This window comes from Chrysochloris asiatica, unplaced genomic scaffold (genome assembly GCF_000296735.1).
Source record: "Chrysochloris asiatica unplaced genomic scaffold, ChrAsi1.0 scaffold00026, whole genome shotgun sequence".
NCBI classification, from domain to species: domain Eukaryota; kingdom Metazoa; phylum Chordata; class Mammalia; order Afrosoricida; family Chrysochloridae; genus Chrysochloris; species Chrysochloris asiatica.
In genome coordinates, this window is record NW_006408544.1 from 17,881,530 (window position 1) to 17,899,337 (window position 17,808).

Below are 17,808 nucleotides of genomic sequence, written 5' to 3' on the forward strand. Positions count from 1 at the left end.
TCACCCTTTTGGTTTTTTAATTCCAGATTTTCATTTTTTGACTTTGTCTTCTAAAGCTACCCTTTGAAATATTCTGTTCAATTCTTTTACTTCATCATTTCTTCCATTTTATCTTCTCTATATTCAAGAACAAGTTTAAGAATAGCTTCTGAGATCCATTTTTGTCAATTCTTTCTTCTTTCCATATTTTTTATTTTAAATTACTTATAACTTTTATTTTTAAGAAGCACAAATGGCAGATTCTCCTACATGTGGGATAGGGCATAGGGATCCTGTGGGGATAACTTTAATAATTTGCAGCCCACTGTCATGGTTTAACTGAAGGACACATCCTGTCATTTCCCTTTTTACTCTCTTGACCAGGATAGAAATGGGAGAAATTGAACCATTTTTGCTGTATCTACTTTTTTTAAATATATAATGTTTTATTGTGAGCTCTGGTAGCGTAGTGGTTACGAGTCGGGCTGCGAACCTTAAGGTCAGCGGTTCGAAACTACCAGCCGCTCCGCGGGAGAAAGATGAGGCTTTCTACTCCCGTAAGGATTTACACCCTCGGAAACCCTGTACAGGGTCGCTATGGGTCAGAACCGACTCGACGGCACTTAACAACAACAACAATTGTGAATTATGTGATAGTTTACATGGAAGAACATTAGCTTACATCCTATCGTATATTGTTTCATTGCCATGGTTACAATCCCCTCCACGCATCATTAACCAACCAAAGGGTATACCCTGCAAGCCTGCCCCCACCCCACCCCCATCATCAGCACACAGCCCCTCTTGGGTCTAGAGTCCCCAGCCTCTCCATCTCTCCTCGTCATCATCTCTGCCTCCATCTCTGGCATCAGTGTTTCTCTGGGTAGGGTCCCGCACTCCGCTCTTCTCCCTTGATGGACCTCCACTCCTGGACTGCAAAGTCAACCACTCCTCTCCTTTTGCTACAAAATATCTACCTTTACATTTCTAACCCTCACAGTCAGTCCTGATAGCAATTATTCACTATTGTACCACAAGAGACCTGTCCCCATCTCTTTTCATCAGCCAGGCCAAAAGATTGGATACTACTCAGTGGAGATTCCTACCTGCCTCCGTGCTCTCTGGTTCTCAGCTCCCTCTTGAAAGCTTGTAAACCAGTCACTTCTTGCCTTGGTAGCACCCCCATTTTGGGCAGTCAATGTCCAAGGTGCCCATCTCTGTCTACTCTGTGTATGGAGGGGGTGGGAATGATCCTCGCTGTAAAGATTTGTTCCCTCTTTTGAGCCACTGCATCCATAGGTGTAGGTCAAGTTCATCAAATTGTATCAGGTTACTCTTTTTTTTCCTCTTCTTTCCGTATTTTTAATGACCTATTTTCCTTTCTTCATGGATGATGTTCGTGATGTCATCTCACAACTTTTGTGGTCTTCACATTAGTGAATGCATTAAATTTGTTCTTGAGATGGTCTTTAAATTCAGGTGGGATACACTCAAGATTACACTTTGGCTCTTGTGGACTTGTTTTAATCTTTTTCAGCTTCATCCTGAACTTTCATATGAGCAACGGATAATCTAATCTGTTCCACAGTTGTCCCCAGCCTTGTTTAGGGGAGATTACATCTTCTCTTCCCACAGTTGTAATCAGTTTGATTCCTGTGTATTCCCTCTATTGAGACTCACATGTATTGTCATCTTTTATGTTGCTGAAAAAAAAAGATTTTTGCAATGAGTAAGTCACTCTTCTTGCAAAATTCTATCATGTGATCGCCAGCATTGTTTCTATCACCAATGCCATATTTTCCAACTGATCTTTCCTCTTTTGTTTCCAGCTTCCACATTCTAACTGCCAATAATTGTAACTCATTGATTTGTTGATTTATCAATGCATCTTGATTGCATGTGTGATCAATTTCAGACTGAAGAAGTTGGTAGAATTCTGCAATTTCATCTTCACTGGTTTTAGTAGTTATTGCACAAATTTGAATAGTAGTGGCAATAACTATTTTCCTTGTTGTTGTTATTGCTAAGTGCCATTGAGTTGGTTCCGACTCATAGGGACCCTGTATAGGTTTCTGAGTTGCTGCTGGTGAATTTGAACCACCAGCCTTGTGGTTCAAAGTGACCTTGTGGTCCAGTGCATTATCCCACTGTGCCACACCAGGACTCTTTATTTTCTTTGTAGGCATATGAATATTTTACTATCACAGACAGCAAGCACTATACAAGATAGATCTTGAAATGCTCTTTTTGATGATGAATGTAAAACTTTTCTTTTTCAGTTTATTGTTGCTGGCATAGAAAACCATTTTATTGTCTGATTCAAAATGGCCAATACCAGTCCATTTCAGTTCACTAATGACTAGGATGTTGACCTTTATGTGTTGCATTTTATTTTTGAGAACTTCCAATTTTCCTAGATTCATACTTTATACATTCCATATATACATTCATGCATGGATCATGACAAGTTATGGATAGCATTGCAAACAATGAGTATTCCAGAACATTCAACTGTACTCATGAGGAACCTGTACGTAGACCAAGAGGCAGCGCTGCCTTTAGAAGGGGATACTGAATGGTTTAAAATCAGGAACCCTGTGTGCCAGGGTTGTATTCTTTTACCATATTTGTTCAATCTGTATGCTGAACAAATATGTAATCTGAGAAGCTTGATTATATGAAGAAGAATTTGGTATCAGGTTTGAGGAAGACTCATTAACAACTTGCGATATGCAGATAATATAACCTTGCTTGTCTTATCTTGGAAGATGTACTGAAATCTATCCACCATGGACGACCTTGTTGTTATGTGCCATGGAGTCGGTTCTGACTCACAGTGACCCTGTACAGGGTTTCCCAGGCTGTAAATCTTTACGGGAGCAGAAAGCCTCATCTTTCTCCTGAGGAACCGCTGGTAGTTTTGAACTGCTTACTTTGCGGTTCACAGCCGGATTCGTAACCACTACACCCTGCTGGGTATCGTAGTGGTTACGAATCGGGCAGTGAACCGCAAGATCAGCAGTTCGAAACTACCAGCGGTTCCGCGGGAGAAAGATGAGGCGTTCTGCTCCCGTAAAGATTTACAGCCTCGGAAACCCTGTGCAGGGTCACTATGAGTCGGAACCGACTCCACGGCACTTAACAACAACACACCCTGCTGGTATTTAAAATTCTGGTAGTGTAGTTTTCAACATCACAGCAACAGACAAGCCACCACAGTAGGACAAACAGAGCAGTGGTGAAGAAGCCAATGAGGTAGGAGGAAAAAAGGGGGGGAGGGGAAGAAGAGGAGTAGCCATTTTTTTTTCTTGTTGTTAAGTGTTGTTCCAACTCATAGCCACCTTGTATAGGGTTTCTGAGAGAGAAGCAGCTGATTTGAACCGTCAACCTTGATGTTCAAACCGACTTTGAGGTCCAGTGTTTATCCTATGGCGCCACACCAGTTTTCCTATTATTTGTCCTTAATGAGGATGAAATAAATGAGTGAAGATGAAAGGAAGAAATTTTGCAAAAATTTTAGCAATTGACAACATTTATCAAGAGCTTGATATGCCAAATATTGTGATGTTGTTTTGACTATTTTATTTAATGCTTACATTAACCCTTTTTTACTGATGAGGAAATTGACGTGGAGAAGTAAGACTCTTTAGTTCACACTGTAGATGGTGGATCTGGCATTCCAATCCATGATCCCAACTCCAAGTCTCAAACACTTAATGATATATTCCCAAAATGTTATTTCTTCTTACATTAGCCAAAGTGTGTGTACTCCTTTACTCTTCTCTTAGGGTTACTTTCTTGGAGCAAGTTATGAGACTTGGTGCTTTTCAGATAATATTGAGTTTTTATGTGTGTTTTTAAAATTATTCGTACCCATTTCATGCACTTAGGAGGGCAAAAGTCGTTTTGATATTTGATTTATCCATTGTCTCTAGGAGTTGAAACAAAGGGCACAGTTGTGAGAGTTGTGAAAAGTTGTGGTAAAAAGCTTTTGTCAACTATATTGGGAAAGACTTTCAAATCCACATTCTATCCCCCCAACTCTAGGCACGTAGTTGGATTCCCGCACACTACTTAAGTGATCAGTTTTAGTTCCTAAGATGCGGGTTTGAGCGAGGTCGTTCTGAGACTGAAGAGTGTAGTTCTCTGAGGCGGGTTGGGAGAGCAGACGGACGACGGTTGGAACCCTGGAGGGGGTGGGATTGTGGTCGACCTGGGGGGGTGGGGGCGGTGTGGGCGCGCCCCTGGGGGCGGGGTCTATGACTGGCCAGCCTCTGTGGGCCGGGGGCTAGGCTGCAGCTGGCGTCTACGCGTCGCCACGCTGGCTTTTCACGACCTTCGCGGCTAAGACTGGTGGGGGTGCAGTGTGGGCCGCTCGCGGAGCTTCCCTCCGCACGACGCCGCGTGGCAGCCTCCCGGCGCGGGTTGACGCCGCCTCTCACGGGATCCGGGACCCTGTTCGATTTCTGCTTCCTTTCCACGTTCGGCCGTCGGGGGTTCACCATGGTTCACTTCTTGCACCTGGGCCTCTCATCCCCGACCATGGTCCTCCCAGACGCTCAGAAGGATGCTTTGGGCTACTGCGTGGTGACGGTGAGCACTAGAGAAGGGTGCGGAGCCAACCTAGGCGGGGCGCCGGGTTCCGGCGAGCCGTCGAGGGCTTGGCGGAGGGGCTTGTTGATTCCGCTGGCGAGGGGATGAGCCTGGAGAGGTTGAATCCTTATCAGAATCCTTGGTCACGGGGAAGTGCGCGGGGGAAGTGAACGGGCGGCCGGGCCCCGGGGGGTAGTTTTCTGCCCGGAACGCCCCAGCCTCGGGGGCCCTCTGCGCTCGGCCGAGGCCGCGCGGCAGGAGCCGAGTCCTGCTCCACCCCGTGACCTTGGCGAGTCCCTGCTAAGGTGGAAGACTGCAGCTACTTTAAGGGATAGTGTAAAGTTAGACGTAACTGTTAAGTACCACGCTAGGTTAGCCCTTAGTAGACGCTACCGATTGTTGCTAAATGCCGAAGAGTCGGTTCCGACCCTGTATAAGGTTTCCGAGAGCTTGAACTGCCGACTTTATGGGTCAAACTTACTTTGCAGTCCAGCGTATTAACCCGCAGCGCCACACAGGAATCTGTCTCTGTATTTTGTTGTTGTTAAGTGATGTAGAGTCGGTTCCGACCCACAGCGACCCTATACAGGGTTTCTGAGGAGCGGCTTGTGAGCTTGAACCGCGGGCCTTGCAGTTCAAATGGTTTTGCGCATTTAACCCACAGCGCCACACCAGGACTCCTCTCTCTATGTGTGTAGCTTTGGTAGCGCAGTGGTTACGAATCGGGCTGCGAACCATACGGTCAGCAGTTCGAAACTACCAGATGTGGCTTTCTGCTCCCGTAAAGATTTACAGCCTCGGAAACCCTGTACAGGCTTGCCTACTCAACAGCATTAACAACAAATATGTGTGTGTGTGGTTATGTGACCTTGTACAGAGTTTCCGAGGAGCAATTGGTGAGCTCGAATCGCTGATCTTGCGGTTCCAGCCTTGGGGTCCAGTTCGTATGCTACAAAGCCACACCAGGACTCCGTTATTGTCATAACGAACATAAATACCCCAAACCTTGACTGTTTGCCCACGTGCTAGTGATCCTTCTGTTCCTACTAGGGTGGCCTAGTCAATCCTGAGCTCTTCTGGGAAAACTGGAACTCCGAAGACTGAGAGTCCCTAAGTTCCACGTGTTTTTCTTTTCCAGACTCCTGCTAAAATAAGCTCTGATTAAAATGCAACGTGAATGTGTATGTAGCACCTGGTGAGGGAATGGGTCTAGGAGACCTGGTAGCGTTGTGGGTTAAGCAGTGGGCTGCTAATCGTAAAATGGCGACTCAAATCCACCGGCAGTACCGCAGGAGAAAGATGAGTTTTTTTTCTCCAACGAAGATTGACAGTTTCTGAAATCATAAGCAACAGTTCTACTCTTAAGTATCTAAAGCTTCTTTATAAAACCCAGGACAGTGAGTTTGGGGTTTGGGGTGTGTTAAGTGTCGAATTTCAAAGAGAATCCGGTAATTATGTTAGACGTTGGTTGTTATTGTTTTTTTTTTATTTAAAAAAAAACGAAACCTGTCTTCAAGTCAGTTTGGACTCAGTGACCTTATAACATAGAATAATCTCAAGTGTAGTTGTATTCCAAAAAAAATAATACTGTGTTTTCACTGAAGGCTTACAAGAAAATTAGGTTTCTATTTGACAGTTTCCACCTAAATAGTTAAAGGTGATTTACTCTTTATCTTGATTTTGAATGCAGGTGTTCTGAATGTCAGATTCCACATTCCATGCCTCAAGGACCATCTTCTGAGAGTTCACAATCTAGTAGAGAAGGTTCAACCCAAAATAGTGTAAGGGGTTTAAGATAATGTGATTAAGGTTGTATTTTACATAATAACTCCTATTGGGAAGACTTTTATGTTTGGAAATATCTAGCCTATTCCCTTTTAGACTCATTTCCCCCCCCAAATTTTGTTGTTGAAACATACACCAATTCAGTCATTTCTACATCAACAGTTGAGTGACATTAATTACATTCTTCAACTTGTACAACCAGTCTCGCCTTCCTTGTCTCAGTTGTTGCTCCCCAATTAACAAACTCAACTGCCTCTGAGGTTCCTATCTAATCTTCTGAGTTGTTGCCACTTTGATCTCCTATAGATAGCCCTTAAAAGAGCATAATAATGCTCAAAGCAGACATTTTTAGCTAGTTAAGCTAAATTATTGCTTAGTTTTAAGTCGACTTCAGGGGATGTTTTGCTTTAAAGATTATCTCAGGGCAGTAGTTTTAGAATTCATCCAGAAAATCTCCAGGGCTCCAGAAAGTCCGGAGTCCGTTAGAATTTAAAATTCAAATCCACATTTCTCCTCATTTGATGAGGTTTCTTCTGTAGAATCTTTTATTAGAATAGAATGTTCAGTATGGTAGCCAGGCACCATCGAGTTCTTCGGATCTCCTGGCAAATGATGCAGTTGTTCATGGAGGCAATTAACCAACCATGCATTCCATACTTTCCTCCTGTGCGGTCTTCCTTTGTTTCTCCAGGCTAGCAGAAACCATTTGTACTTTGGCTCTTGTTGCTAAGTGCCATCAGTTGTTTCAGACTCTTAGAGACCCCTTACAGGATTTCTGAGGAGCAGCTAGTGGGTTTGAACTGCCAACCTTGTGGTTCTCAGTCCAGTCCTACAGTGCCATACCAGGAGTCTGTGTATTTGGATGGCTATTTGCAAACTTTCAAGATCGCAGACACTATCCGAAAGAGAACAGAAGCACTAAACACAGAGTAGCCTAGTTAGCTGGGATGACCCATGAGACTAAATCTCCAAACCAGGGAATCAAATCCCATGGGTGTTCGGTTGTATATAAGCAGCCTCAGCAGCTAGTCAGGGTTTTCAGCTGTATAACTTATTGACAGCAATTACAATATACTGTGCCATGTTTTGTTATTTCTCTGTTTGTTATGTGTTGCTGATTGGAATCTAAACATTTTTTTTTTAAAGTGGTCAAATGAATCATTTTCTTCCTTCTTTACTAGTACAAGTATTTCCTTTTCAAGATTTTCATTTTAATTATTTATTTTAGTTACAAAAATAATGCATTGCCCCCACCCCCATCCATGATTTAGTGGGTGATGTTTGTGTGTCTTTTATTCTGACTCATAGCCAACCTGTATAGAGTTTCCGAGGCTGTAAGTCTTTGTTGTTCTTGTTAGGTGTAATGGAATTAGTTTCAACTTGTAGTGATCATAGGCACAACAGAAGGAAACACTGCCCGGTTTTGCACCATCCTTACAATTGTTGCTACATTTGAGCCAATTCCTTCTACCATTGTGTCAATCATCTCCTTGGAGGGCTCCCTCTTTTTCCCTTTACCAAGCATGATGTCTTTCTTGAGTGACTGGTCTCTGCTGATAATATGACCAAAGTATGAGGGAGAAAGTTTTGCCATCCTGACTTTTAAAGAGCATTCTGCTTGTACTTCCTCTAACTGATTTGTTTATAAATCTTAATGGGAGCAGAAAGCCTTATCTTTTTCCTGCTGGTGGATTCAAACTGCTGACCATGTGGTTAGCAGCCCAATCTGTAACTCACTATGCAACCAGAATTTAGAGATCATGTGAAGAACAGATTTGATGCATTAGACACTAAAGACTAAAGACCAAAGACCAGAAGAGTTGTGGGATGACATCAAGAACATCATAATAAGGAAGAAAGCAAAAGGTCTTTGAGAAGACCAAAATGGATGTCAGAAGAGACTCTGAAACTTGCTCTTTAATGTAGAGATGCTAAAGCAAATGGAAGAAATGAGGAAGTACAAAAGCTAAATAGGAAATGTCAGAGAGCAGCTCAATAAGACAAAAGTCAAATATTGTAACAAAATGTACGAAGACCTGGAGTTAGAAAACCAAAGGGAAGAACATGCTTAGCATTTCTCAAGCTAAGAGAACTGAAGAAATAATTCAAGCCTTGATTTTCAATATTAAAAGATTCTATGATTAAATTAGCATAGTGGTTATGAGTCGGGCCGCTAACCTCAAGGTCAGCTAGTTCAAAACTACCAGCAATTCCATGGGAGAAAGTTGAGGCTTTCTGCCCCCGTAAAGATTTACACCTTGGAAAACCCTATGCAGGGTCACTATGAGTTGGAACCAATTCCACGGCACACCACCATGGGTAAATTGGACTCCTGGTGTGGCGCTGCGGGTTAATGCACTGGATTGCAAGGTTGGTGTGAACCTCAAGGTTGGTGGTTCAAGCTTGCCAGCTGCTCTTTGGAAACCCTATACAGGGTCATTATGAGTCGAATCAGCTCTACAGCACTTAACAACAACAATGGGTACATTATTGAATGATGCAGAAAGTGTAAAAAGAAGAGTCGCTGAACCAAAAAGAGATGGTCGTTGTTCATCCATTTCAAGATACGATCAAGAGCCAGTGATACTGAAGGAAGAAATCCAAGGTGCATTGAAGGCATCGGTAAAGAGCAAGGCTCCAGGAATTGATGGAATACAAATTGAAATCTTCCAACTGATGCATCACCAGAAGGCTGATTAGGAGTCCTGGTGTGGTGCTGTGGGCCAATGCGTCTGACTGCAAAGCCGTTTGAACTGCAAGGTTGGTGGTTCAAGCTCACCAGTTGCTCCTTGGAAACCCTCTAGAGGGTCGCTATTGGTTGGAACCAACTCGAAGGCACTTAACAACAACAAGGTAGGGGAAACTCTGGTAGCATAGTGGTTACAAATCAGGCTGCGAAACTTAAGGTCAGCAGTTTGAAACTATCAGCTGCTCCGCAGGAGAAAGATAAGGCTTTCTGCTTCTGTAAAGATTTGTAGCTTTAGAAACCCTGTACAGGGTTGCTATTGGTCAGAACCTACTCGAAGGCACTTAACAACAACAACAACAACAACAGGTAGGGGAATGTACAGCTAGCCCAAGGCAATCTTACAAAGAGAGAGCTAGGGAAATAACTTCATTCCCCTCCTTTCAGCTCTGTAAGATAAGCACTAGTTAACCGCAAGGTCGGCAGTTTGAGCCTACCAGTTGCTTTCCTGGAGAAAGATGAGACATTCTCCTCCCCCAAAGAATTAATTCAAAGGTATAATTCTTCTCAGTTTTCCTTATTATCCAGCTTTCACATACATATGAGGGGATTGAAAATGCCATGGCTTGAGTCAGGTGTTACTTAGTCTCAAAGTGGCATATTTGCCCTTCAGTACTTTAGAGAGCTCTTTTGCATAGTATTTGCATATTTACTTTTTAATTCTTAGATCTTTTTCAGATTTGCTCATGTAATTTGTCATTTGATTTCTTGGTTGCTTCTCCATGGCTCTTAACAACAACAACTTCTCATTCCAGTCTTTTGTCAGTTTGGTGTTAGGGCAGCCAAATCCAAGGCCACTGCTCAGTAGTCAATTCCGACTCGTAGCAACCTATAGGACAGAGTTGTTGTGGTGAAGTGCCATCGTGTCAGTTTGGGACCAAAGCGACCCTGTATAGGATTTTCAGGGAGCAGTTGGTGAGCTTGAACTGCTGACCTTGCAGTTCAAACGGCATTGCAGTCAGGCACATTAATAAACAGCACCACACCAGGGCTCCATAGGACAGAGTTGTTGTTGTTGTTATGTGCTGTGGAGTCGGTTCCGACTCATAGCAACCCTGTACAGGGTTTCCAAGGCTGGAAATCTTTATGGGAGCAGAAAGCTTCATCTTCCTTCCATGGAACAGCTGTTAGTTTCGAACTACTGACCTTGAGGTTAGCAGCCCGATTTGTAACCACTATGCTACCAGAGCTCTTTATAGGACAGAGTAGAACCTGCCTTTTATGGTATCTAAGACTTATAAATTTTTTTTATTTCTCCAGATTATATAAGTATTTTTATTTTTCATTTAATGATACAATACACAAATTTTAACAATATATAGTCACATATAACTTTTTCCTCTCTCGTTACTATTAAAAAAATGGATGAATCTGGACGAACTGCTATAATCATTGCATATTGTTTTTAAGTGCCATCAATGCCTTTGGAAGCAGCAACCAAGAAATCAGAAGTCATATTGCATTGAGCAGATCTTCTGCAAAAGACTTCTATAAAGTACTATAGAGCAAATATGCCTCTCTGAAGACTTAAGTTGCACCTGACCCAAGCCATGGTATTTTCAATTACCTCGTATGTTTGTTAAAGCTGAAAGATAAGGAAAATTGAGAATAATTATACCTTTGAATTATGGTGTTGGTGAAGAATATTGAAGATCATAGAAGAATTGATGCTTTTGAGTCATGGTGTTGGAGGAGAATATTGAAAGTGCCATGGGCTGCCCATAGAACCAGTAGATCTGGTTTAGAAGAAGTGCAGCCAGAGTGCTCTTTTGAGGCCAAGATGGCCAAACTTCGACTCATGCTTCAGACATATTGTCAGGAGGTACCAGTCACTGGAGAAGGATATCATGTTTGGTAAGGTGGAGCGTCAGAGAAAAAGAGGAAGACCCCCAATGAGATGGATTGGCCAAGTGGCAGCATCATGGGCTCAAGTGTGGCAACAGTAGTGAGGTTGGCCCAGGATCGGGCAGTGTTTCATTCTGCTGTGCATAAGGTCACTACCGATGCGATGGCACCTAACACCAACAACAGTGGACTACCAGGAGAATAAACACATCTGTTTTGGGAGAAGTACAACTGGAATATTCCTTAGAAGTAAGGAATGGTGAGATTGTCTCACATTTTCAGGAGGGACTACTTCCTGGAAAAGAACATTATGCTTTTTAAGATAGTCAATGAAAAAGAGGAAGACCCTGAATGAGATGAATTGATACAGTAACTGTGCAACAGTGGGCTCAAACATAGCAAGGATTGTGAGTATGGACCAGACAACGTTTCTTTCTGTTACGTTTAGAATCAGTACAAGATGGAGTCAATTCAAAAGCACCAAACAACAAGAATCTTTAGGGAGTAGATTATAAAATGTTTTTCTCCCTTGGAGGCACTGAGGGGTTCAAACAATCAAATTTTCTCTAGCACCAAGTTCTTAATCATTGTGCCACCCAGAACTTCTATCTCTTTGCTGTTGTTGTTAGGTGCTATTGAGTCGATAGTGACTCATAGTGACCTTATGTACAACAGAAGGAAACACTGCCTCGTCTGGTGCCATCCTCACAATTGTTAAGCTTGAGCCAGTTGCTGCTGTCTCTGTGTCATCCTTCTCCTTGGTGGTCTTCCCCTTTTTCACTGACCCTCCACTTTACCAAGCATGATATCCTTTTCCAGAGCCTGGTTCTTCCTGATAGTATGTCCCAAGAATGATATTTGTCTATAAGTAGTATTATAAAATGTCCTTTTATGTTTGGTTTATTTCACCCTGCATAATATTTTCAAAGTTCAGGAATGTATGACATGTATCAGAATTTCATTTCTCTTTATGACTGAATATTACATTGTATATCAGTGAGTATATGTGTATATTCCATTTTATTTATCCATTCATCTGTTAATGGACACTGGGGTTGCTTGCTTGAAGCCTTCTATTGCTTCAAATGTACTCTTTTGACCTTTCAATGTTTTGTCCATTTCTGAAATCTTAGTATTAATCTTTTAGGTTTCTAATTGCAGGTTTTATATTGTTTCAAATTTTGTACTTACTTTGTCTGTTTGTTCTTGGAGTGTTTTTTGAATTCTTCTAATGTTTTCTCTGTGTTGTTCTTGCCTACCTCAAGCTTTTTCTGTCAGTCTTTTGAAGATGCATAAGTGTGATTCTCTTGAATTATTTTTCATTACCTTTTCTTCCTCAGAAACATTTTCTGGCTATGCATAGTGGTTAGTTGTTTGAGCCCCTCTCTCTTGTTTCTTGGTGTGAACTAAAACTGTTGTCTCCCTGGGTTGTGGAGTTGTCACATAAGTATTTAATTGATGATTGTATGTTGATGTGTTCTGAAGGTCTCACTAACTGTTGTCTGTGGATGTAGGTAGAGAATGGAAGTGTGTACTCTGTTCTCGTTTGCCATTTGTACATCTCAGTTTAGGTTAGATTTGGCTGGTGTTGGCTGCTGTCTATCATTGATCAGGTGTAGGAGCTGATGTTGACTCTTACCCAGTGGGTGGAGTTGTAGAGGGTAGGTGCGGTTGTGGCTGGGCTGTATGGGTGTGGTTGCTCTCTTCTAGGTGGAAAGGAGAAAACCCCTCAAACACATACACAGAAACAAAACAGAATATACAAACAAGGAACCAACAATGAGAAGACAAAATAATAAAGGGAAAAAGTAAGTAAAGGTAGGCAGCAATCAGGAAAAAGACTGTAACAACTATAAGGATAGTAGAGGGACAGGCAAATGGAACTATGTTGTTGTTGTTAAGTGCCATGGAGTCTGTTCCGACTCATAGCGACCCTGTACAGGGTTTCCGAGGCTGTAAATCTTTACAGGAGCAGAAAGCCTCATCTTTCTCCAGCAGAACAGCTGGTAGTTTTGAACTGCTGACCATGGGTTCACAGCCCGATTCGTAGCCACTGCACTACCAGAGCTCCTTAAATGGAGCTATACAAGAGAAAATTAAGAGAAAATAAAAAGTTGAAATAAAAAAGAACTTAAGAATAACTAAAATAGAAAACAGGGAAAGGAAAATGGAGTTATAGAAGAGAAAAATAAGAAAAGGAATGAAAGGAGGTTTTTTTTTTTTTTTTTTTTAAGTACTTAGGGAGAGGTAAGAGGAGAAGAGAAAGAGTAAAAAAGATAAAAAGGAAATTGAGACACAGAAGAAGAGAAGAAAAACAAGAATAGAGGTTGTTGTTGTTGTCAGGTGCCATCGAGTCGGAAGCGACTCATAGCGACCCCATGCACAGCAGAACGAAACAATGTCCGATCCTGGGCCAACCTCACTACCACCGCCACACTTGACACCATCAGTGATGTCACCTGGCTGATCCATCTCGTTAGGGGTCTTCCTCTTTTTCTCTGACCCTCCACCTTACGCAGCATGACATCCTTCTCCAGCGACTGTTCTCTCTGGACAATGTGTCCAAAGTATGAGAGACGAAGCCTAGCTATCCTGGCCTCCAAGGAGCACTCTGGCTGCACTTCTTCCAAAACAGATCTATTGGTTCTTTTGGCAGTCCATGGCACTTTCAGTATTCTCCTCCAACACCACAACTCAAAGGCATTAATTCTTCTACGATCTTCCTTATTCACTGTCCAGCTTTCGCATCCATAAGAGGTTATTGAAAATACCATGGCTTGGGTCAGGCGCACCCTAGTCCTCAAGCTGACATCTCTGTTCAATACTTTAAAAAGTTCCTGTGCAGTAGATTTGCCCAGTGCAATACGTCTAATCTCTTGACTACTGCTTCCGCGAGTGTTGATAGTTGATCCAAGAAGAATGAAGTCCTTGACAACCTCAATCTCTTCTCCATTGATAAGAATGCTGTTTATTGGTCCAGAGGATAAAATTCAAGGGAATGAAAAGAGGAGGAGATAAAGAATAGACAGACAAAAACAATGCAGCTTTTTGTTGCAAGGGAAAATTCAAACCCAAAATGCAGTGTAGCTGTTGGACCCAGAGAAGAAAAACTCTCGGGGGTGGGGGGTAGGGGGGCTCCTGCAAGCCAAAGGGCTCATGAGTTAGGTGTGGGAGGGATGTGACAGCAGAGTTCTTGGCCCTAGATGGTATTCTCATCGACCTCAGTGTTACTAATGTTCAGAACACTCAATTTGGAAGTAGTTCTTAGAGACTCTTGATGGAACAAGTTTCAGTGTCTGTGTTAGGGCCGCAGGGCAGCTGAGGGAGGGCAGGGTGACTGGTTAAATGCTAGTCTAGTGGCTCTGCAGGTTTTTGAACCAAGCCTACCAGTATCCAAGTACCAAAGCAACACACCAAAGTGGCTCAGCTGGCCCTGCTTCACACTGGTTTTCACACTTTTTCAGTCACCTGTGTGACTCTGCTCTGCTGGGCCATCTCTGTTAACCAAAGCTGCTCACAAAGGCACAAGATGGTAACACCATGTCTGGCCAGCCTTTCACAAGTCAGTCTCTCTCTCTCTCCCCCCCCCCCCCCCCCCCAGCCTCTCCTCTGAGCAGGCACTCAATGCACTTCTCCGACCTTTCTTCAGAAGTTCAAGGTTCCCGGATTTTCATCTGTATCTGTTTTGTTTGGTCTCTCTCGTATCTTTGTTGTAGAGTAGCCGTGTAGTCTGTCTGACTAGTATGCCATATTACTGGAAGTTTCATATGATAATTCTATGTTTAACTTTTTGAGAAATCACCAAACTGTTTTCCAAAGCCACTGCCAAAGATTGCTATTGGTAGAAAAGCAGTAAATAACAGTGTCAAGGATGTGGAAACATTGGAGTCTGCATTGCGGGTGGGATTATAAAGTGGTGCAGCAGCTTTGGAGCTATCAAGGGATGAAAAGTCAATCCACCAGGTAAACCCCTTTCTAAGACCACCTGGGTCAACTTGTGAGTGGAAGTGGGGAAATGCAGCACTGAAGACACAGGCTGAGATTTGTCACGCTCCATAGACACCCAGTGACCTTGAGATGAGAGAGAAAAAAGATGGGCTGATTTGTGAACTCCAGAGCCCAAGGACACTGACCTAGCCAGTGGGGTCTAGAGTTAAGAGTGAAGCAGCCAACTGGTCTGAAGTGGGAGAACCCAGGTGAGAACTACCAAGCTTGCAGATAGTACCCATTTGATCTAGCTTGGATTGCTTGCTGACTTGAATTCAACCAGATGAAGATAAGACGTATGATACAGGAAACAATCATAAATTGCTCCAACCTGATCATCTGGACTTTGCTTATGGACGAAGCTGCCCAAAATTCCAACCAAATAGGGAAGGAGTCTTCATATCAAGGATCAAGAGTGCCTCCTCAGTATACTGGTTGATAGGGACAGATAATTTAGACTTCAGCTATCCAAATTGGGGGCTGTAACAGCAAAGGTTGGAAAAAAAGAGGAAGGGTTAGCAGTTGGAAAATACGGCCTTGGTGATAGAAGCGGTCCTGGGGATCGCATGATAGAATTTTACAAGACCAATGAATTCTTCATTGTAAATACCTTTTTCAATAACGTAAAAGATGACTATACACATGGACCTTACCAGGTGGATTACACAGAAATCAGATTGACTACATCTGTGGAAAGAGACAGTGGAAAAGCACCATATGACCATCCAAAACAAGGCCAGAGGCAGACTGTAGAACAGACCATCAATTGTTCATATGTAAATTTAGGCCGAAGCTAAAGAAAATGAAAACAAGTCCACGAAAGCCAAAATATGACCTTGAATATATCCCACCTGAATTCAGAGATCATCTAAAGAACAGATTTGATACATTAGACACTAAAAACCAAAGACCAGAAGAGCTGTGGGATGACATCAAGAACATCATATAAGAAGAAAGTAAAAGGTCATTGAGAAGACAAGAGAGCAGGGAAAGACCAAAATGGATGTCAGAGGAGACTCAGAAACTTGCTCTCCAGTGTAGAGATGCTAAAGCAAATGGAAGAAGTGAGGAGGTACAAGAGCCAAACAGGAAATTGCAAAGGTCAGCTCCAGAAGACAAAGTGAAATACTGTAACAAAATGTGCAGAGACCTGGAGTTAGAAAACCAAAAGGGAAGAACATGTTTAGCATTTCTCATGCTGAGGGAACTGAAGAAAAATTCAAACCTTGACTTGTGGTATTGAAGGATTCTATGGGCAAAATACTGAATGATGAAGAAAGCATCAAAAGAACATGGAACAGCAAGGATCATTCCCACCCCCTCCATACACAGAGTAGAACAGGGATGGGCAACTTGGACATTGGCTACCCAAAATGGAGGGCTACAAAGGCAAAAGGTGACTGGCTTACAAGCTTTCAAGAGGGAACCTAGATCCAGAGGGCATGGAGAAAGGTAGAATCTCTACTGAGTAGTATCCAGTCTGTCTAGGCGGGGCTGGTGAAAGGAAATGCGGATAGGTCTCTTGTGATACAGTGGTGAATAATTGTTATCAGGACTGATTGTGAGGGTTGGAAATGTAAAGGTAGACATTTTGCTGCAAGGAGGGGAGGGATTAATTTTGCAGTCTAGGAGCAGAGGTCCCTGGTACCATCAAGGGAGAAGAGCAGAGAGCGGGACCCTATCCAGAGAAGCATTGAAGCCAGAGATGGAGGCAGAGACGATAACCCTGAGGTTAGCAGCCTGATTCATAACCACTATGGTACCAGAGAATGGCTATTAAATATGGGAAAATTGCATCAGTTTGAGTTTATTGATATGAGCCCGCTATGTACAGATTCTTTATTCAATGTTTCAACTCACAAGTTGAGCAAAGAATCTAAATTGTTTATTTGATTGATTCACTAAAGCATGGATTTTGTAGTGCCTTAGTAAGGAGCTCTGGTAGCTTAGTGGTTACGAATTGGGCTGCAAACTGTAAGGTCAGCAGTTCGAAACTACCAGCTGTTCTGCAGGAGAAAGATGAAGCATTCTCCTGCAAAGATTTACAGCCTCGGAAACCTTGTACAGGGTCACTATGAGTCGGAACCGACTCCACGGCACACAGCCACCACCGCCACGTAGCGTAGTGGTTACGAATTGGGCTGTGAACCTCAAGGTCAGCAGTTCGAAACTTCTGCTCCCATTAAAGATTTACAGCCTTGGAAACCCTGTACAGGGTTGCTATGAGTCAGAACTGAATCCACGGCACATCACCACCACTACCACCATAGTAAATCATGTTGAAGTACCAGATCAAGTGAACAGTAGTCTGACTTGAATCACCAGTACAGAGAGTCAAGGTCCTTCACTCAATTTCCAGACTCAAGCCAGTTTGTTGTTGTTGTTAGGTGCCATCAAGTTGGTACCAACTCATAGCGACCCTATGCACAACAGAACGAAATACTGCCCGGTTGTGGGCCGACCTCACAATTTTTGCCACGCTTGAGCCCGTTGATGCTGCCACTATGCCAATCCAAATTGCTGGGGGGGGCTTCCTCTTTTTCTCTGACCCTCCACCTTACCAAACATGATACTCTCCAGTGACTGGTCCCTCCTGACAATATATTTGAAGTATGAGACGCGTGGTTTGGCTATCCTGGCTTCCAAGGAGGACTCCAGCTGCACTTCTTAAAACACAGATCTGTTGGTTTTTTTGGCAGTCCACGGCACTTTCAATACACTCCTCTAACACTATAACTCACAGCATCAGTTCTTTGATGGGCTTCCTTAATCACTGTTCAGCTTTTGCATGCATTTGAGGTTATGGAAATTACCAAGGCATGGGTCAGGCACACCTTAGTCCTCAAGCTGACATCTTTGCTCTTCAACACTTT

General features: G+C 42.9%; 1 protein-coding gene across 1 annotated transcript in view; it reads left to right on the forward strand.

Annotated features, from left to right (window-relative positions):
• The first annotated feature begins 4,482 nt into the window (after positions 1-4,482).
• ZYG11A (zyg-11 family member A, cell cycle regulator) overlaps positions 4,483-17,808 on the forward strand; it is an 83,470-nt gene continuing 70,144 nt past the window's right edge. The window contains exon 1 of the mRNA XM_006839862.1: positions 4,483-4,572. Coding sequence (XP_006839925.1) covers positions 4,483-4,572 — 90 coding nt within the window. The remainder of the gene's footprint in view (positions 4,573-17,808) is intronic.